Here is a 22,983-nt window from a genome sequence, read left to right as displayed (position 1 = left end):
TTCATAAGTGGGCTGGGCTCACTTGTCCTGCCTGGTCTTCTCACGTACAGAATATTTCCAAAGGTCTCGGTCGCTGGTCATTTCCTCAGTGAGGCCTAAAGTTCGAAGGTCGTGCTTCACCACCTCGTCCCAGGTTTTCCTGGGTCTACCTCTTCCACGGGTTCCCTCAACTGCTAAGGATTGGCACTTTCTCACACACCTATCTTCATCCATTCTCGCCACATGACCATACCAGCGCAATCGTCTCTCTTGCACACCACAACTGATGCCTCTTAGGTACAACATTTCTCTCAAGGTGCTAACGCTCTGTCGAGTATGTACACTGACATTACACATCCATCGGAGCATACTGGCTTCATTCCTCACGAGCTTACGCATGTCCTCAGCAGTCACGGCCCATGTTTCACTGCCATGATATATATATATAAATATATATATATATATATATATATCTAAATATATATATACAATGGGCTTCTTTCAGTTTCTGTTTACCAAATCCACTCACAAAGCTTTGGTCAGCCTGAGGCTATAGTAGAAGACACTTGCCCAAGGTGACACACAGTGGGACTGAACCTGGAACCATGTGGTTGGGAAGCAAGCTTCTTACTACATACACACACACACAAATATTTTATATGTTCACATGTACACATATATCTTAAACATACACACACACACAAATACATGTAATACATACCCACAAATGTTTTACACACACATGCATATACACAAGTGTATGTGTGTGTATATAGCTATATATATATATATATATATATATATACACGTATATTTTAAACAAACACGAACTTTTTATTTAACAAATGAGAAAATCAGTATTCAATATTCTAGACACACCCATCTACATCTCTTGTTCCTAAAATAAATGTCTATGACTAATACCATCAGACACACACACAAAAAAAAGAATTGCAAACAGAAACACCAGTAGAATTTAAGAAATATGAGAAAATCCACGACAGACTTTAAGTGAAAGAAGAAAAAGAAGAATAACAACAACAACAACTATAATCTAATTAAAACTACATAGATTTGATGGTTGCAAGCTAAGTTTTGGCATGGAGTAAATTCTAGGATACAGAGTGGGTGAGGCTATAAGGATGGAATGATTGGTTGATAAGACACTTCTACCATTAATCTTCCCCAAGGAAAATTGGATGTCTCTATTTCAAGAACAATTAAAAAAACCGATTCCACTGCTTCCACCACCATCATTAACATCCATTTTCTATGTTGGCATGGGTTGGACAGTTTGACAGATGGTAGTGAGCCAGAAGACTGCATCGACCTCCAATGTCTGCTTTGACATAGTTTCTGTGGTTGGTCACCCTTCCTAATGCCAACCACTTTACAAAGTATACTGGGTATTTTCTATGTGTCACCAGCACCAGTGAGAGCACCAAATAATTTGCAAGACAAGATCCCTCAACTGATTAGGGAAGTAATATTGAGGAAAGAGGCTTTAACCAAGTGATGGGAGGTTAGAATACAAAAGAGGGACAGGAATGGGTGCCTTGCTAAAGGGGAGATACATAGTTACCCCAGATGGAAAAAAGAGATGTTGATGAAGATGAGTCAGGGTACACCCTCAAGTTTCTGGAAGGTGTAGGACTAAGTAAGTGTTTACTTTTTTCTTAGAACACTACAACCTTGGAAAACTTGATGACCCTCAAGATAATGAAAGAGTCTGTATATAAGGGCTGGCTAACTTGAGGCCATTAGGCCACATGAAACCCACAGACTTTTATTGTGTGGCCCACTTGATACTTTCTTGAAATGGGTTTATTTTAAAAAAAAACATTTAAAAAGTTTTACCAAAATAAAATTGCTCATGTAAAACATTTGTTTCAAAATAAATTTTTAATTTTTAAGAAGCAATAAAGCAACAGCCTACAATTTTATAATTTTAAACAAACAAAAAGTATGTAAAATTCTTGAAAAATTCTTGATCCTGTAATTCAATTATTTGTCTATTAGTGCATAAAGTATACGAGCGGTCCTTAAAAAACTTTCTGTGATTGAAGTGGCCTGCAATGTAATTCAAGTTTGGCCAAGCCTGCTCTATACAGTTGCTTGTCTTAGAAATAGCAGCCAAATATTGCTTATATCACTACCTTGCCATCTTAAAGAAAGGAGTACCCTTAAGTTTCATAAGCTTGTCAAATGAAGCAAGCCACATCAGGCTTATAGGACAAGTTAGATGAATTAGGTTTGTTTGGTGAACTTTCGAAACTTGAAGTTGCATGGGATTGAAACTCATACCAAATGTGTTGAGTGCCACATTTTTTCATTTGTTCAGTAAATCCAATGTTATTGTAAAAGACTCACCTCAGCTTGTGCAGATTCATTGGTGCCAAGGATGCACCGAACCTCCTTGAGAAGAAGCAGAGCTAATTTCCTGGTCACCAAGCGAATGCTACAAAGCATAACAAGGGCAAGACCTTCCACTTCATGGAGGACGTAAAAACTGGTGGGGTTAGGTTTCTCCATGTGATCCTCAATATTAGTGGTCTGTAGATTCTAAAAACGAAATAAAACAAAAAGAGAGAAGTTAAAGAAATAATGAAACAAAAATGTAATAGCTAAATATCGTTGTTGTTGTTTTAATGTCTATTATTCTTTGCTTGCATGGGTCAGACGAAATTTATTGAGGCAGATTTTCTACAGCTGAATGCCTTCCCTGTCACCAACCCTCATCTGTTTCCAAGTAAGACGATAATGATGATGATGAGGAGGAGGAGAAAGAGGATAGTGATGATGAGGGTGACAATGATATGAAGATGAGGATGATGTTGAAGATAATGATGACAAAGAGGACGATGATGATGAGGATGATGATGGTGATGACAATGATGATGGTGATGAGCTAAACAATCAAATTTAATGAATTCCTCCACAGTCAGACATAGCCACACCACCCTCTGAAATTTTTCCTATATATTTTCAACCCTGATGAGCTCCCTACTCTGGAACAATACACTAGTTCCATGACATTGAAAAATGGTCCTACCTTTACACAGGTCGGTGGGGTTTTCTGTGGACTGGAATTGTTCTTCCAACGTGCCAGCAGTTGTACCAACATGCGCAGTGCACCATCCAGTAACTGAGAATTAAGGTCACTTAAATCTTGTTGGATGAATAAAACAAAACCTAGAAACGAGAAAATTATCATCATTATTATTATTATTATTCAAAATTATGGCAGAATCGTTAGCATGCCAAGCAAAATGTTTTGCAGGTGAGGGGGGTGGGAATTAGCCTTATATTTTATTGTCAAAGGAGAAATAATTCTCCCAACCATCACCACTTTGCTTCTTTTTGTTTTCTTTTTCATTTTCTGGCTATTCAGCCTTCCACCTTCTATATCTGCCTCTTTCTCGCTATTTCTTATTTTTTATCTCTCATCCCATTGTCCCATTTTTAGTTTGTTATGCCATGTGGACAGTGTCCGAAGAGTGTGCTAGGACACCAGATGTGTTAATAAATACTGCCTGGCATACTCTCATCACATGAAACTAATAGTAGTACATAAAAACATATATTGTATTTATTAAGTAATATTTTTCTCTCACCAGACAGAGTACTTTTTTTCTTGATCTTAACAGCACAGAACAATACACAAGCAATATTTCACACTTGGACACCTCAAAGAGGAATCACCACCTGTGCCACCAACCTCACCAAGATAGTTTCTTTCCTTTAACATGAACATAGAATATGTACAACACATGGTGATAAGGCATGCTTGAGAAGACCTGTTAAGCCAATTTTAATCCTCTGTCTCTTTATATGTAGGTTACATGTATTTCTTATCATTTTCTATAAATTCTTATTATTTTGTTTTCTTATTTTGATATCCTTATTTATTAACCTCTTATTCCTTATAAATTGTTATTTTTCTCATTCTTAAATAGATATTTTTCAGTTAGGTCTATGCAAGATGGTTATGCTATATCCATATAAACATATAAATGTGTGTGTGTGTGTGTATATATATGCATATATGCACATACATAAATGTGTGTGTATCTGTATGCATCTTTACTTTTCTCTGATTCATGGCTTAAAATTAATAGATAGCATATATATATTTCTAGTTATTCCATAAGTAAATGCCCTGAGCAGTCTTTATAGAAACCATCTAATAAGTAATTAATTAAGTACATAAATGAATATCAAATTGATTCTATGTAATCTTTTCTTTTTAATGTTTATAATTGATATATACACACCTTTTACCTATTTTGGTTATGATATCATTTTTGAAATTAAATTTTATTTTTATACAACATAATAAAATTGTTTATAAACAATCACCCATAGTGCCCCAGAATAAAATTCCCTCTGTATTAACATCTTAGGTTTCTTAGCATCTTGCCCCTTTAACTGGTAATTAACATCATGATTTAAAGTCTACCCCTACCCTGCCTCTTTTTATAGACAGTTACTTATATTCACCTGACTACTCCTAATGTCTTATTTCCTCCCTGATACATATGAAAATATTTATGAGCATACCTAACCATAAGCTGTCAACTCACTCTTGTCCTTTATTCAAAATAGAAACAGTCTTCTAGTCTTAGATTTAGTTGTTGATAAAGAGATAAATGAATGAGAACTGAATTACAATCCCTTACAACACTATGACCCCACTAGGCTTCATGCGATTCTTGGAAGTGTAGTCTATTCTTAGCTACAATAGCAACAACATGAATTTCTTCCATCTTCTCGCTCTGTTAAAATATTTGAGAAAAATTATAATAATGTGTCCAACTGGTTAAAATTCTATTTATTTATTTGTGCAGCTGAAGATGGCACTGCATTTAAATTGATGAAATGATTGCATTGTTCAATTAAATGGAGCTGCATCACTACTTGATATCCTGCTGCTTATTTTGATTTTATTCACCTTACTTAGTGCCGTGCGGATAATACCGGACTGACTTGGTGCTTCAACTTAAGTACCTAGTCCAACTGAATCTTAATTATTATTATTATTATTATTATTATATATATATATATTATATATATATATATTATATATATATATATATATATACATACATATATATATATGTATGAATGTATGTTTTATGAAGGTAGGGTAAAATTCAAGCTGTGTCCTCTTGAAGCACATCTATTTATTCCAGTATGTAGTGTATGTTATTGTAGTGTGAGGTACATAAAATTGAAAATTCTGGAAATTTTGTATTCTATGATTCTCTGTCCAAAGAATTTCTAATAAGAAATTTCTTCCATGTTTATTTAACATGTACAACTTTGTGATTCCAATTAACAAAAGAAAATAGGTGTAAAATGGTGAGTAAATAATACAAAATAATTTCTCAACTTCCTGTTTTGTTATATATCACCACCACCACCACCACCGCCACCACCACCGCCACCACCACCATCATCATCACCATTTAATGTCCACTTTCCATATATCACTTTCTCTCTATAAGTCTGAGTGTGAATATTTCTTTCCCTTTCAGTATGGAAAGCTTTGAGTATGGAAAGCTTACTTTCTTAGTTTTTGTCTCTGTATGTCTCTCTTTCTTTCAGTCAGAGAGAGAGAGAGAGAGGGAGGAGGGAGGGAGGGAGAGAGAAAGAGAGAGAGAATGTGTGTGTGTGCGTGTGTGCATGTACATTTATCTTTCTTCCTCTCTCTCTCTCTCTCTCTCTATCTGCGCATGTAATCCTCTTTTACTTGTGCTTTTATTTTGTTTGTATATCTCCCTTCCTCTCTCTCATTCTGTGTGTAGTGTTCTATTTCTTTCAGTCACTCTCTCTCTCTCTCTCTCCCCTTATCCTTCTATGAGAGGACATCCCTGAATGGAATGAAATGGAAAGTGGATTTACCTTGAATAACTTGCTGTCTGTAAAGAGGAGACTCCTGCATGAGATTCTGCAAAGCCTGGAATGCCAGCCTGGAGGAAGAAGTGATGAAACACAAAATAAATAAAAATGTAACAATGCCTGAAACAAAACTATATTATAATAAAGGATAAAAAAAAATGTCCATTCCAAGTAGAGGTCACCAATTCCAAACATTAAATTCTATATTTAACCAAGATTTGATTTGGGACTTTTGGAAATATGCTGTGCTTGGCCTATGCCAGGGGTGCAACCAGCCCACCTGTGCGTACCTTTCCTTCATTGGACACTAAACTCTGCTTGCGAAGACCTGTTGAGGCAAGTGAAATCAAAATTGAAATCAAATTCGATGAGTGGCATCCATGCTAGTGGACCGCTAAGAGCACCATCTGAGTGTGATTGTTGCCAGAGCAACAAACTGGCTTCCGAGCTGGTGGCACGTAAAAAGCACCATTCAAGTGTGATCGTTACCAGCGTCGCCTTACTGGCACATGAAAAAGCATTCGGGCGAGGTTGTTGCCAGTGCTGCTGGACTGGCTCCTTTGCAGGTGGCACATAAAGAACACCATTTGAGTGTGGCCGCTACCAGTACTGCCTGACTAGCCCTCATGCCAGTGGCACGTAAAAGCACCCACTACACTCTCGGAGTGGTTGGTGTTAGGAAGGGCATCCAGCTGTAGAACCTCTGCCAGATCAGACTGGAGCCTGGTGCAGCCATCTGGTTCGCCAGACGTCAGTCAAATCGTCCAACCCACGCTAGCATGGAAAGCGGACATTAAACGATGATGGTGAATTATTGCCTTCCCAGCTGGTCCCACCCACTTTTATATAATGTGGGGTAGCCATGTATCTTCTCTATAGCAAAATGCCTGTGCTTGTCCCTCTATCATACCTTAGCCTCTAAATGCCTAGCACAACGTCACATCTCCATTGCAAATACTCCCTCCAACTTAGTCGAGGGGGCTTTTGCCTTTTTTCTTGTTCTTTTACTGTTTAGCAAGTTACTTAGTGATGTCACTAGTGCTAGTAGTATGAATAGAGCACTCAGTATGCAATGTAAAGCAGTCATAGAAACGTGGAGGCACATGGCTCAGTGGTTAGGGTGTTGGACTCTTGATTGCCAGATTGCGGTTTCGATTCCTGGACTGGGTGATGTGTTGTGTTCTTGAGCAAAACACTTCATTTCACATTGCTCCAGTCCACTCAGCTGGCAAAAGTGAGTAATCCTGCGATGGACCAGCGTCCTATCCAGGTGGGGAATATATATACCATGAAACCAGAAAACAGGCCCTTATGAGTCTGTATGACTCGACAAAGTAACAATACTTTACTTTTTAGTAGTCATAGTAACCACGCTAAATCTGACAGTGATGCTTAACACAGTCCTACGTCTTGTCAAATTGTGTCAAAGCATCTAACCCATGCCTGTATGTATGCATGTATATATATACATATACATACATATACATACGTACATATATAGTGGAGGCATATGGCCTTGTGGTTAGAGCAGCAGACTCGCGGTCGAGGGATCATGGGTTCGAATCTCAGACCAGGCGATGTGTGTGTTTATGAGCAAAACAAGCAGCCCCAGCAGAAGGAAATGGCGAAACTTCTGCTGACTCTTTCGCCACAACATTCTCTCACTCTTTCCTCCTGCATCTTGCAGCTCACCTGCGACGGACTGGAGTCCCGTCTAGGTGGGGAACCTATATGCCTAGGAAACCGGGAAACCGGCCCTTATGAACCAGGCATGGCTCGAGAAGGAACACAATATATATATATATATATATATATACACAAACATACATACACACATACAAACTGTATGAAAGAGTAGTAGTAGTAGTAGTAGGTGCAGCAGCAACAACAGTTCACACTTGCAATGTCCTCCCTAATAAAATGTTCGAACTATGGTTCAAAGAAATCCTGGAGGTTGGATTAACTGATGCTACCACCATCATTGTGACCAATCTTTTCTTTAGGTAAAGACATCTAGGCTAAAATGAATGACCTAGGGTTTGCTAATATTTCTAAAGTCAACCTTTGGACATAAAGATGAAAAATTCTGTGGTACAAACCCTTTCAGCTCATCATCAATATGAACAGTGAGTCTGGTCAGCATCTCAACCAGTTCCTGGTTACTCATTGTGTCTGGTAACAGGCGAGGAATTGCTGCCACACATGTGCGGAATAAATCAATCTTTGGTTTACGGTCACCGCTGCAAAGAACCGAAAGAAAATAAAAGAGAAAGCTTATTAAATTTCATCAACAATTTTACATGCAAGGAATTGGCCAATTCAAGGATGCGGAAGAAGAATAAGCTTATCCTAAATAACCATGTGATAAGTTTGAACACAGAACCATATGGTTGAGAAGCAAATGTCTCACAATAACACCACCACTAATATTGTTGTTGTTGTTGTTGTTATTATTATTATTATTATTATTATTTAATGTCCACTTTTTCAGGATTGCAAAGGTTGGATGGAATTTATGGAAACAGATTGTCTACGGCTGGATGCCCTCTTTGTCACCAACCTTCACTTGTTTCCAAAGGAGGTAATATTTCCCCATGACCAGACATGTTTTCACAGAAGACTGGAGACAAAAAGACACTGCCTGCAGGATAACATTCATTTACAACTATCAAATAGAAGTCGAGGCCAGGAAACAGTAACACACACACACATACACACACAAACACACAGTGATTTCTACCATCTAAAGCTGAATCAACATGCCTGACTTCGCATGCCAGCAGAGAGGACTCATGCTATAAGAGTGGCCATGGACTAGATGAATGGACATGTCACAGGAATGAACATGTGTCAGAGGAGTGAACACATGTGAGAGGAATGGAGATGTCAGTGGAATGGACACATGCCAGAAGAAGGGACACTCACCAGCAGAGTAGGCATTGGTCAGTGGAGTGGACACACTGGAGGAATGAACACATTCTGGAGGAACAGATATTAGCTGGAGGAACAGACACATACCAGAGGAATGGACCCATGCCAGAGTTAACACACACCAGAGGCAATATATACTAGCGTCAACACGAAGCAGATTCAGTATACACCAAAGTCTATATATACTAAAGTCAACACAGACCAAATTCAACACATAGACGAGTCAAGAGACAGAGGAGTCAAGAGACAGAGGAGTCAAGAGACAGAGGAGTCAAGAGACAGAAGAATCAACAGACAGAGGAGTCAAGAGACAGAGGAGTCAAGAGACAGAGGAGTCAACAGACAGAAGAATCAACAGACAAAGGAGTCAAGAGACAGAGGAGTCAAGAGACAGAGGAGTCAAGAGACAGAGGAGTCAACAGACAGTGGAATCAACAGACAGAGGAGTCAACAGACAGTGGAGTCAAAAGACAGAGGAGTCAACAGACAGAGGAGTCAACACACAGACAATAATAAAAAAATTGATCCTTACGTAAGAATCTCCTCAGCTTCCTTATTTGTGTGTTCTCCTTTGGTAAGCAAGAATGTTCTTCCGACTTGAAGGTCAAGTGCTCGGAGAATGGAGTCGAAAGTCTTGAGGACATGTGAATGGTAGCTACTGAGGCCAATTCTCTGAGCGGTATCATCAGTTAGCATCTTGTTGAGGAAAGTTCTTTTAATTCGAACTGTACTTCCTGATGGCAAAGTGGCTGTTGATTGTGGCATTGGTGGGTCACCATCCTTTTGTTCTAAGCTGTCTGCTATTACTAAGAAAGCTCGTAATCCAATACTCATTCTCTGCAAAAATTAAGATAAATTCAATGATAGATATTTATGAAGTGAAATGAATCAATTACAATTGGGTTCAACAACTGAGGATTCTGTTGTTGGATCAACTGCACATTGAATTGGTAAGTGGCTGTGGGGCAAGTGAAAGCGAAATCGAAATCGAATTGAACCAGCCAGGATCCCTGGTCTGGTGGTACGTAAAAAGCACTATCCGACTCGTGGCCGATGCCAGTGCCGCCTCCACTGGCTTCTGTGCCAGTGGCACGTAAAATACACCAATCCGACCGTACGACAGGCACCCATGCCAACCCCCTTTGCTTGCGAAGACATGTTGGGGCAAGCGAAAGCGAAATCGAATTGAACCAGCCAGGATCCCTGGTCTGGTGGTACGTAAAAAGCACTATCCGACTCGTGGCCGATGCCAGTGCCGACTCCACTGGCTTCTGTGCCGGTGGCACGTAAAATACACCAATCCGACCGTACGACAGGCACCCATGCCAACCCCCTTTGCTTGCGAAGACATGTTGGGGCAAGCGAAAGCGAAATCGAATTGAACCAGCCAGGATCCCTGGTCTGGTGGTACGTAAAAAGCACTATCCGACTCGTGGCCGATGCCAGTGCCGCCTCCACTGGCTTCTGTGCCGGTGGCACGTAAAATACACCAATCCGACCGTACGACAGGCACCCATGCCAACCCCCTTTGCTTGCGAAGACATGTTGGGGCAAGCGAAAGCGAAATCGAATTGAACCAGCCAGGATCCCTGGTCTGGTGGTACGTAAAAAGCACTATCCGACTCATGGCCGATGCCAGCGCCGCCCCGACTGGCTTCCGAGCCGGTGGCACATAAAATACACCAATCCGACTGTGGCCGTTGCCAGCCTCGCCTGGCACCTGTGCAGGTGGCACGTAAAAAGCACCCATTACACTCACGGAGTGGTTGGCGTTAGGAAGGGCATCCAGCTGTAGAAACATTGCCAGATAAGACTGGAGCCTGGTGCAGCCTTCTGGCTTCCCAGATCCCCGGTCGAACCGTCCAACCCATGCTAGCATGGAGAACGGACGTTAAACGATGATGATGATGATGATGATGATGACAGGTTCCTAAACCCTTTAGCATTCAGATTACTTTGTCAAATGTAAGGCTTATTTATTGATATTCTTTGTAATTAATTTTGCATTATTTTGGAGCTCTGAAATTTCAATGATGTGAATCTTTATATTTAGAATAACATTGTAGGATAGTTGTGAGAGGCTGGATCTGGCCAGTTTAAACATGTTAAATTCCACAGCCTTGTTACTGGAACTTACTGGTGACACCATGTATTTCAGTTTAATTACAGGGAAATGTAAAGGTGGTAAACTGGCAGAATCGTTAGTATGTCAGATAAAATGCTTAGCGGCATTTTGTCCATCTCTATGTTCTGAGTTCAAATTCTGGTGATGTTGACTTTGCCTTTCATTCTCTCTGGGTCGATAAAATAAGTACCAGTTGAACACTGGGGGTGGATGTAATCGATTTACCCCCTCCCCCGAAATTGCTGGCCTTGTACCAAAATTTGAAATCAATTTCAGGGAAATGTAATATTTTGGGATTTTTACCATATTTCATAATTAAACTTTAATATCCAGCATTCATATTATTTAAATATCTTCAAAACCATTTCAAAGATTTAGAATAAAATATTTTCTCAAATTACACCGCCTCGACTGGCTTCTGTGCCGGTGGCACATAAAAAGCACCATCCGAACGTGGCCAATGCCAGATCCCTGTGGCACCTGTGCAGGTGGCACATAAAAAGCACCCACTACACTCGCGGAGTGGTTGGCGTTAGGAAGGGCATCCAGCTGTAGAAACACTGCCAGATCAGACTGGAGCCTGGAGCAGCCCCTGGCTCCCCAGACCCCGGTCGAACCGTCCAACCCGTGCTAGCGCGGAAAACGGACGTTAAACGATGATGACGATGATGTACCACCGGTTGTGCATACGGCAGTTGTGTGAAGTTTGCGATGAACCATTGGTGGTACTTGTGGCAGTTAGCATACTAAACATATAACAGGTAGAATATTTTGGCTGGATATAGCTGGATTAAATAATGCTAAAGGATTAATGTAATTCTTGGACAGAATCAACATGGCACAATGTGTGATAAAGCTGTGTCTTTTAATTACAGGTGCAATTGATCCAACAAGTTTCCATACTGTTTCACCTATCCTGTTTCAAACACAAAACTTGGATTGATCTGAGGCAGCAATAAAAGATATACTCTCAAGATGTCTTGCAAAGGGATCAAAGTAGTAGGGAGTCTTGTGACTGCAAACTGGATCCCTTAATCATTTCTCTTTTACTCTTTTACTTGTTTCAGTCATTTGACTGCGGCCATGCTGGAGCACTGCCTTTTAGTCAAGCAAATCTACCCCAGGACTTATTCTTTGTAAGCCTGGTACTTATTCTATCCGTCTCTTTTAGCTGAACCTCTAAGTTATGGGGACGTAAAAAAAACACCAGCATCGGTTGTCAAGCGATGTTGAGGGGGGGAACAAACATAGACACAGAAACATACACACGCGCGCACACACACACACACACACACATATTTATATATACATATACGACAGGCTTCTTTCAGTTTCTGTCTACCAAATCCACTCACAAGGCTTTAGTTGGCCTGAGGCTATAATTGAAGACACTTGTCCAAGGTGCCATGCAGTGGGACCGAACCCGGAACCATGTGGTTGGTAAGCAAGCTACTTTCCACACAGCCACTCGGCCATGGTTTGTGTTCAGTATATTCAATAACAGATAGTTTATATAACACACTATCAAGCTTAATAAGAAAAATACACTTATTGGATATCCATATATAATCATTGTTCTGTTAACATACTTAATCTTGTAAATGTCTTATAAGAAATATGCCGAGTTCTCATTTTTTTATTATTTTATCACTGATTTACCCAAGATGGATTAAGACCCATAGAAGCAATAAGCCCTTAAAAAGATTTTGCTGCACCTTATATATGAAATAACTGATCTTTCTAGACAGATGACCTTCTTATCACTAAAAGCATAACTGTGAAATAGAAGAGAAGCCTCTTTTATTCTTTATCAGGCCAGTGAATTAGAGCATCAAGAGTTATGTGCCTTGCTCACAAACACAATATCGTGGTGATAGAAATAATCCTTTTTACTATAGCCAAAACGCCTAAAATTTTGTGGGAGTGGGATAGTCAATTACATCAGCCCCATCAACTGGTACTTATTTCGTAAACCCTAAAAGATGACCTCAGCAGGATTTGAAATCAGAATGTAAGGACAAACAAAATGCCACTAAGCATTTTGTCCAGTGTGCTAACAATTCTTATTTCTTTATTGCCCACAAGGGGCTAAACATAGAGGGGACAAACAAGGACAGACAAAGGGATTAAGTAGATTACATCGATCCCAGTACGAAACTGGTACTTAATTTATCGACCCTGAAAGGACGAAAGGCAAAGTCGACCTCAGCGGAATTTGAATTCAGAACATAACGGCAGATGAAATACCTATTTCTTTACTGCCCACAAGGGGCTAAACACAGAGAGGACAAGCAAGGACAGACAAAGGGATTAAGTCGATTACATCGACCCCAGTACGAAACTGGTACTTAATTTATCGACCCCGAAAGGATGAAAGGCAAAGTCGACCTCGGTGGAATTTGAACTCAGAACGTAACGGCAGACGAAATACCGCTAAGCATTTCGCCCAATGTGCTAACGTTTCTGCCAGCTCGCCACCTTAATAGTTACAAGTATGACTTAGTTACTCCATACATGAACTATTATTGTGTCTCATACATTTACCAAGTACCCCATTAAAATATTAAAAAACAAACGCCCACCAAATGTATATAAATATGCATATCCCCACACACCCTCAACATTCATCTATTACACAGCTGTAACCTTATTTACACCACTGTAACATTCAAAAACTGCACAAATGTTACATTCATTACCCATACATCTCCATAAGGTGAATACCTTATGGAGATGATATTTATTCACCATGCACCTATTAATTTATTGCACAGCCGTAACATTCATTAACCACACATGATTAACAGTTATCAATGACACAGGTAAAACATTCGTCAATCACACATCTACAACATTTATCTATCACACAGCTACGGCATTCATAAACCATAAGGCTATAATAACATTCATTAACCACATGCTTAATGATTGTTAACCACACACCTACAACATTCATTTAACACACAGATAAGACCTTCACTCACCAAACATCTACAACATCCATTAGTCATTATCACAGAATTATAGCATCCATAAACCACACGGCTGTAACATTCATTAACCACACATGATTAACAGTTATCAATGACACAGGTAAAACATTCGTCAATCACACATCTACAACATTTATCTATCACACAGCTATGACATTCATAAACCACAAAGTTATTATAACATTCATTAAACACATGTCTAATAATCATTAACCACATAGCTATAATAATTCCTTAACCACACACCTACAACATTCATTTAACACACAGATAAGACCTTCACTCACCAAACATCGACAACATTCATTAGTCATTATCACAGAATTATAGCATCCATAAACCACACGCTGTAACATTCATTAACCACACATGATTAACAGTTATCAATGACACAGGTAAAACATTCGTCAATCACACATCTACAACATTATCTATCACACAGCTATGACATTCATAAACCACCAAGTTATTATAACATTCATTAAACACATGTCTAATAATCATTAACCACATAGCTATAATAATCCTTAACCACACACCTACAACATCCATTTAACACACAGATAAGACCTTCACTCACCAAACATCTACAACATCCATTAACACACAGATAAGACCTTCACTCACCAAACATCTACAACATCCATTAGTCATTATCACACAGTTATAGCATCCATAAACCACACAGCTGTAACATTCATTAACCACACAGCTATAATAATTCCTTAATCACGTATCTTCAACATTCATCTATCACACAGCTATGACATTCATAAACCACAAAGTTATTATAACATTCATTAAACACATGTCTAATAATCATTAACCACATAGCTATAATAATTCCTTAACCACACACCTACAACATTCATTTAACACACAGATAAGACCTTCACTCACCAAACATCGACAACATTCATTAGTCATTATCACAGAATTATAGCATCCATAAACCACACGGCTGTAACATTCATTAACCACACATGATTAACAGTTATCAATGACACAGGTAAAACATTCGTCAATCACACATCTACAACATTTATCTATCACACAGCTATGACATTCATAAACCACCAAGTTATTATAACATTCATTAAACACATGTCTAATAATCATTAACCACATAGCTATAATAATTCCTTAACCACACACCTACAACATCCATTTAACACACAGATAAGACCTTCACTCACCAAACATCTACAACATTCATTAGTCATTATCACACAGTTATAGCATCCATAAACCACACAGCTGTAACATTCATTAACCACATAACTAATATTCATTAACCACACAGCTATAATAATTCCTTAATCACACATCTACAACATTCACTTATCAGACAACTATAGCATTCATAAGAAATCGACCCCAGTACGAAACTGGTACTTCATTTATCGACCCCGAAAGGATGAAAGGCAAAGTCGACCTCGGCAGAATTTGAACTCAGAACGTAACGGCAGACGAAATACCGCCAAGCATTTCGCCTGGCGTGCTAACATTTCTGCCAGCTTCCTGCCTTAATACAATGATGATAATGTGTAATGCATGCATCACATACATGTATGGCAATCCTAGTAACCAGCTCTGATAACACCAATACAGTTGTGCCATTTTATAAAATCGCATTTCCTTGTTGTCCGATGCAAAGTAACATCAATGATTAAATGAATAATTAATGAGATACTCACCTCTGGAGTTAAAAACTTAATTGGTCTGCCAACACAGAGGAGATCAAAAATAATTTCTTTCATGGCAAAATCTAACCTTTCCTGCGGGGAAATAAGAATAGAAAAATTAATACTGGGTGATGAAATGTTGATGTTATTGATGATGATGATGATGGTGGTGAAAGTAAAATGATGATAATGATGCTGATAACAATGCTGATGATGATGGTGGTGGTGAAAGTAATGGTGACGATAATGATGCTGATACTGATGATGACAACAGAGATGATGATGAATGATGATGATGGTAGTGGTGGTGGTGAAGACAACATAGTAATGGTGATGATAAATGATGATGATGTTGATGCTGATACTAATGATGATAATAGCAATGATAATGATGATGATGATGATTTTTTTTTTTAGTGCTGAAACAATGTCAACAGAGGTCAGAATTAGTATGATGACCGGAATCACTCATATTCCTTAATTTACCTTTGTAACTAATAAAATTTCAGAAAGACAAAGGCCCCTCTTTTTGTAGTAGAAGTAGAAAAGACTGAAGGAGGACACTGGGAGATTGCAATTAAGAACGTACAATTGCAAGGAGCATGTAAATGTAGCCCTGTTTGTCAAATGCAGCAGGGGTGGACTGAGAGTATTAAGGGCCCTCGAGCATAACTGTTTACCAAGCCCCTTAGCATTGATTTAGTAGAGTTAACATGTAGAGTGCAGGTCCCCAAAAGCTCCAGGACCTCGAGCAGTGCTCGATTGACCGATGGCTTAGTCCACTCCTGAAATGCAGTGATCTAGAAAATATGGATGCATATGTGTGTGTGCATGCATACGTATACATCATCATTATCATCATCGTTTAACATCTGCTTTCCATGCTGGCATGGGTTGGATGATTTGACTGAGGACTGGCGAACCAAATGGCTGCACCAGGCTCCAATCTGATCTGGCAGAGTCTCTATAGCTTGATGCCCTTCCTAATGCCAACCACTCCAAGAGTGTAGTGGGTGCTTTTATGTGCCACCGGCATGAGAGCCAGTCAGGTGGTACTGGCAATGGCTATGCCCAAATGGTGTTTTTTATATGCCACCTGCACAAGAGCCAGTCCAGCGGCACTGGCAACAACCTCGCTCGAATGTTTTTAACATGCGCCACCTGCACAAGTGCCAGTAAGGCAATGTTAGTAATGATCACACTTGAATGGTGCATTTTACGTGCCACCGACACAGAAGCCAGTTAGTTGCTCTGGCAACCATCACACTCAGATGGTGCTCTTAGCGCTCCACTAGCACGGATTTGACTTCGATTTCGATTTCACTTGCCTCAACAGGTCTTCGCAGGCAGAGTTTAGTATCCAATGAAAGAAAGGTACTGCATACATGTGTTCTATATTTCAACTTAGGGCATAAGTGTAATTTGTGGACAGGCTAACAAATGGTCAAAACTGAGGTTATATGGGATGGAAAAAGATCTCCCCCAAAAAGTAAAAAAAAACAAAAAAACAATTCAAGCTACACTGAATATGTTGGACTGCAAAGATTTGTCAGAGAAGCACAGCATCTCCTACAAATTAACTTTGGATAAATTTCTGGATGTTTCTAAATATTCCAGTATTTTTTTTCTTTATAAATAATATAAAAAACAAATATGAGAACCTTTATATGGATGCTCGACCAGCTAGAAATAGCAGACAAATCTCTTTCAAATCATGGTAAAGAATGAAGAACACATTAGATAATATAGTTTTATAGTTTTTCCAAAAATGATAGGATGTTCATGGTTGGAATCCTCCTCCTCCTCCTCCTCCTCCTCCTCCTCCTCATCATCATCATCATCATCGTCGTAGTCGTAGTTTAACATCTACTTTTCCATGCTTGCATCATTCAGATGGAATTTAAAGGGTCAGATTTTCTACAGCCAGATACCCTTCCAGTTGTTAACCCTCACCTATTTCCATGCTTTTAATAACAAGTGGAAGTAGAGAATGTTCATTTACCTTTGCTATAAACTGGATAATCTTCACAAAAATATTCAATGGAGTATCTCTAGGGGTCACAAGCTTTGACCCTTTAGGAAATAAGCTGTTTACAATACTCTGAAGCCGACTCACAGTAGCTGTATTACTCTCACATTTTATGCGCACCATATACACCCTGAAAAAGTTATTGAAAATAGCAAGATTTAACATCAATATAAAGCTAAAAGTTTGCATGAGTATAGTTGGCTAATGACCAGAATGTCCAGTCTTTATAGTGGTGTGGTTGGTTGTATGCCTCAGTGACCCTGAGAGCTATGGCAGTGGAACAATTGCTCCATGTAGGGCTGTCCATGCTAGACAAATCAAAGGATAGAGACCAGACTAGTTGGACAAACTCTGCTCAGAAGTGAAAATGGGTTTGCATAAGGCCAACACCCTTACCTGTTGAGACATGTGGCTTAGTGATTAGGGTGTTGGATTCATGATTGTAAGATTGTACATTATTTACATTCAATGGATATTTGTCCTTATCTTGTTTGTTGTTAACACAATGTTTCAGCTGATATACCCTCCAGCCTTCTTCAGGGGTCTTGGGGAAATTTTGAACCTGAGTTCTCATTCCTAAGGTATTTTTCGATGTTATCATTATTATTATTATCATTATTATTATTAGTGTTCAGGTTACTGCTTGGAATCAAACTCGGAATCTTGGGGTTAGTAGTCCGCACTCTTAACCACTATGCCATTTGCCCAACTGCTAAGTTGTAGTGATGTAAACAACCCCTCAGCCATATACACATACATGACTGGCTTCGACACAATTTCAGTCGACCAAATTTACTCGCAAAGCATCAATCAATCAAAGTTTATAATAAAGAACAAAAAATGCTCAAGGTGCCATGCAGTAGGACTGAACCCCAAACTCTGTGGTGGCAAAGCAAGTTTATTAACCATACAGCTATGTCTTAAAAATAACAATAACAATAATAATTATTACTTTCTATATAGGCTATAAATATTTAAATTACTTACCACAAAAGCCGATATAAAGACTCTAAGGCCACTCGTGATATTTTTGGATCTTTATTCTTCAGTTGTGACAGGCACATTGTCAGGAAATACGGCCAGTTGTTCAAGAAAAATTGTTTCTGGCTGACACTAAGTAGGCAGGTTACTAATGGGAATAAATGCTAAAAATAGAAGCAAAACAAAAAGCTTTAAAAAAAAAATGACATCAATGTATTTGATTAAGAAACTAATTTAGGATTTAGAAGATCATTTGGGTGTTTTCTGAATGTTATCTTACAAGAAGTGATCAAAATGATAAATTAACTGTCAAGATTTTCAGTGTAAGAACTAATTTGAGATAGAAAAGAGCAATAGGCTCATAGAAGATTCTTCTGCTGTAGACATCATATGAGGATTCTGCAGTTTTTTACTGAATGATCTATATACCGTAAATTCTCGAGTATAGTCCGCCCTTGAGTATAATATGCAGGGGATTCTTAGGGGGCTGTACCTCTGAAAAACTTAAACCTTGTGTATAATACGCACCCCTTCTCTAATTTGAGTCAAGGAGGTCTATATAACATCCTTGGTTTGTAAAAATATATATGGTAACGTCCTTTATTATTATTGTATATATAACATAATGCAAACGTGTAGCATTTTTGTGCATTTTGTTTGCAGAAAATAAAGAAATAACAGTAATAACGTTTAATAAATGTTGCTTACTGCAAGTTACGGATGATTCTTTTGTGACTTCATTACTTTCAGGCTTAGCTTAAGGTATTTCTGTGCCCGACATCACAAAATGCGTCTGAATGAACATTGCTTAGAAAATAATTTTCATTTTTAACCTCGTGTATAATACGCACTAGGGATTTTGACCTTTAAATTTTGGGAAAAAAATGCAGATTATACTCGAGGATTTACAGTCGATAATTTGTTTATGGTGGTCAAACGTTTGTGCTGTATATTAAGGTCATTCCCTCCATCAAATCAACATTGCCAGTTGAGCCGTATGTTGTACCATGCGTTAGATATGAAAGTGATCACAGAGCAATAAGAAATTAAATGTTTTGCTCAAGAGTACAATGCATTGCCTGGTCCAGGAATCAAAACACATCTTCACTTGATAGGCTCATAGACAGGACTTGAACCACAAATCTGTGAATCACTATGTTACTGATAATACACTACATAACACATGCCTCCCTCTTTCCCTCAAATTAAGCATTCCATCTACTCTTTTACTTGTTTCAGTCATTTGACTGTGGCCATGCTAGAGCACCACCATTAGTTGAGCAAATCAACCCCAGAACTTATTCTTTGTAAGCCTAGCAAGATTCCCCGCTCATTCCTACTTAGATGTAATGTTTTCATCAAGAAATAATATCAGAAAAAAAATTATGAATGAACTGGAAAAGCTTTGATATAAGAAATTTGATAATGAAATGACATCATCAAGCTTCAAGTTACCATTGTATGTTTCTTTTTGGTTGCCATGTCGATAGATGTGGTGTACAGCATCTCGACAAAGTTTTTTAGTATAGGTACATTAACTTCGGTCTTCACTTTCTATAAGTAAACAAGAAACAATAACGTCAGCAATAAATACATATATATATAAAAAGAAAATGCGACAATAACAAAGCAAACATTTTGATTAGTCAATTAATTCATATATCATTATATATGTGTCTGTTTCTGTGTATAAAAAGTGATATCACAGCATGGCTGCCATCCAATGATTGAAACCAGCAAAAAAATACAAGAAAGAAATTACAAAAAAAAAAATAAAGGAAATTTTAAAGTTTTACTTACAGCAGCAACTGGGAGCAGTATTTCTACAAATAGCATTGCCAGGGCATGCCTGATGTCTTTGTCCCTCACCTCAAGGAAATAATGACCAAGTTCATGAAGAAACTGAAAACATGCTTGGAAATCCTCAATTGGATGCATCTGTAACACAATGTGTGAATATGGGGTTAGATAGGTTGACAGCTCATGACAAGTTGGAGGGTTGCATGTATACTTCAGTATGGTTTCTGCAGCTGGATTCACTCCCTAATGCTAACCGCTTTACAGAATGTAATGGATACTTTTTTTCTCTTTTACGGTACCGGTGCTAGAGACGATTACCTTGTAATTTGCAAAGCTTATAGGCTGTGGGCCGAGATTGGACCATAGCCCATAACTTTGCAAATTACAAAACAGACAGAAGAGAGACTGGCCAATGATATCATAAATAGAGGGATGAAAGATGGTTTACAAACACACATGCACACACACACATGCACACACACACACACACACACACATGTATGTATGTATGTATGTATGTATGTATATACTAGCTGACCTACCCGGCAATTCCCAGAAAAGAATTCAAATAAAGTAGCCCTGAAAAGGGCTTTAAAACGTTCCCAGAGTATATAGAAATTAGGAGGAAATACTAATAGGGTATGTATACTAAAATTGTGAAGCATGTTACATAGTAACAGGCTAATCAGATGTGAGATAATAACAATTCAAAGTAAATAACTCTGAAAAGGGCTTTTGTGTGTTTCCAGAGAATATTACCCTCAGCGGCGCTAGTGTTGTTATATTCATGAATAAATCACTAATTGAAATAAGTGTATATATATATATAAATACACATTTAAGTATATGACTGGCTTCTTTCAGTTTCCATCTACCAAATCCACTTACAATGCTTTGGTCAGCTCGAAGCTATAGTAGAAGACACTTGCCCAAGGTGTCATGCAGTGAGACTGAACCTAGAACCATGTGATTGGGAAGCAAGCTTCTTACCACACAGCATCATCATCATCATCATCATCATCACTATCCTTTAATGTCTGTTTTCCATACTGGTATGGGCTGGATAGTTTTGATGGGAACTGGTAACCTGGAGAGCTGCACTAGATTCCAGTTGTCTGTTTTGGAATGGTTTCTATGGCTAGATACCGATCCTAATGCCAAACACACCTACCCACACACACAGTAAAATCAAGGCCTTAATCAAAATGGAAAAACCTAATGAAGTATGCATGAAGAGGATTAAAACTGAAGAAGGCTTTAACCCCTTCAGCATTTAAGTCAGCCATATCTGGCCGAAATATTCTAAGAGCTTTATGCTCAGCCTCTCACATCAACCCTATGATCATTCTAAAAAGAACAAAACAAAACAAAACAATCATATCGAAATCTTGAAGATAATTCATGATTAATTTAAAGCAATGTGAATAAATAAGCATCGCATTTGGCTGAGTAATCTGGATTTTGCTGCTTGGTCAGCACAAAGCTATTGACCAGGCAACAACATGTCACAGCAGTAAATACACACACACACACACACACACACACACACACACAAATTAACAAAATATGTGTGTTTAATCCTCAACAGGCCCCCATTTTTTTATTTTGCATATCTGCAGATAATCACACACGCACACATTAACTTTTCCAAAAAATATGTAAACACAAATTTTCCTCTGTTTTGTTGTTAAAATGCATTGGTTTTTAGGAGAGAGTTAAGATACAATTGCTACCAATAATATTTATTGATTCCTTCCAAAGCATTTCATTTATCCTTCACACTGCTGTTAACACAGCATCAAGTTGGCTATGTAGACACAAAAACAGTTGGATTTCACTATTATTATTATTATTATTATTATCATTATTATTTTTTCTTGGGATTATGAAGAATTTATTGCTAAAAAGAGATCGATCAACTATCTCTTTGGCTGGACAACAATGCAAACAACTACAAAATACTGAAGCGCTAACGTATTTAATACAACATGTACAACAACTTTAATTAATCAAGATTATACATGTACACACGAGAAGTAAACATTGGTGAACACAGTTTCAAAAGGATTAAAAGCAAAAAGAAGAAAAGACAATGAGGAAAATTTTTTTTTTTAAACGAGATGACGAAATAGAGTCTCAATCTCTCTCTATATAAACGGCAGTTTGTCTGTCTGTGTGTCTGTCAGGTTGTACCCTCACCCTGACCACTGCTTTCAACCGATTCTGATGAAACTTGACACACACATAGCCCAATGTCATAATTCAAAACTAACGCAGAAAAGTTCCCCCAGTTCTGAAAAAAATCGATAAATTCGACATGGGGTCGAGAATCAGAAACACAAACCACAGACTGTCTAGGGGACGCAACTCGACCATTTTAACTCTCAAAAAATTTACCATAATTTTTTTCCCATTTTTTTGCTATTTTTTGGCTATAACTCTCTAAAAATGCTTTATAGTTATTTCCCTTACAAACCCGAGCAACGCCGGGCGATACTGCTAGTTAATCATAAGTGGAACCAGACGTTAATATTTGTATATGTGAGACAGTGAATGTAT

The 22,983-nt window shown here is 38.3% G+C and overlaps 1 protein-coding gene across 8 annotated transcripts in view; it reads right to left on the bottom strand.

Annotated features, from left to right (window-relative positions):
- The window catches only part of LOC115221035 (protein furry), a 234,962-nt gene that overhangs the window by 96,514 nt on the left and 115,465 nt on the right, over positions 1-22,983 (bottom strand). For all 8 annotated transcript variants that reach the window (XM_029791247.2, XM_036510295.1, XM_036510300.1 and 5 more), the window contains exons 10-19: positions 20,425-20,562; positions 20,080-20,178; positions 18,631-18,788; positions 17,617-17,773; positions 15,627-15,707; positions 9,344-9,648; positions 7,980-8,120; positions 5,884-5,951; positions 3,032-3,171; positions 2,350-2,541 (exon numbers count right to left, since the gene is read on the bottom strand). In XM_029791247.2, the coding sequence (XP_029647107.1) occupies positions 2,350-2,541; positions 3,032-3,171; positions 5,884-5,951; positions 7,980-8,120; positions 9,344-9,648; positions 15,627-15,707; positions 17,617-17,773; positions 18,631-18,788; positions 20,080-20,178; positions 20,425-20,562 (1,479 nt within the window). The remainder of the gene's footprint in view (positions 1-2,349; positions 2,542-3,031; positions 3,172-5,883; positions 5,952-7,979; positions 8,121-9,343; positions 9,649-15,626; positions 15,708-17,616; positions 17,774-18,630; positions 18,789-20,079; positions 20,179-20,424; positions 20,563-22,983) is intronic.

This window comes from Octopus sinensis, linkage group LG17 (assembly GCF_006345805.1).
Source record: "Octopus sinensis linkage group LG17, ASM634580v1, whole genome shotgun sequence".
Taxonomy (NCBI): domain Eukaryota; kingdom Metazoa; phylum Mollusca; class Cephalopoda; order Octopoda; family Octopodidae; genus Octopus; species Octopus sinensis.
Note: the sequence above shows the minus strand (reverse complement) of the source record. Positions and strands in the feature narration are given on the sequence as shown.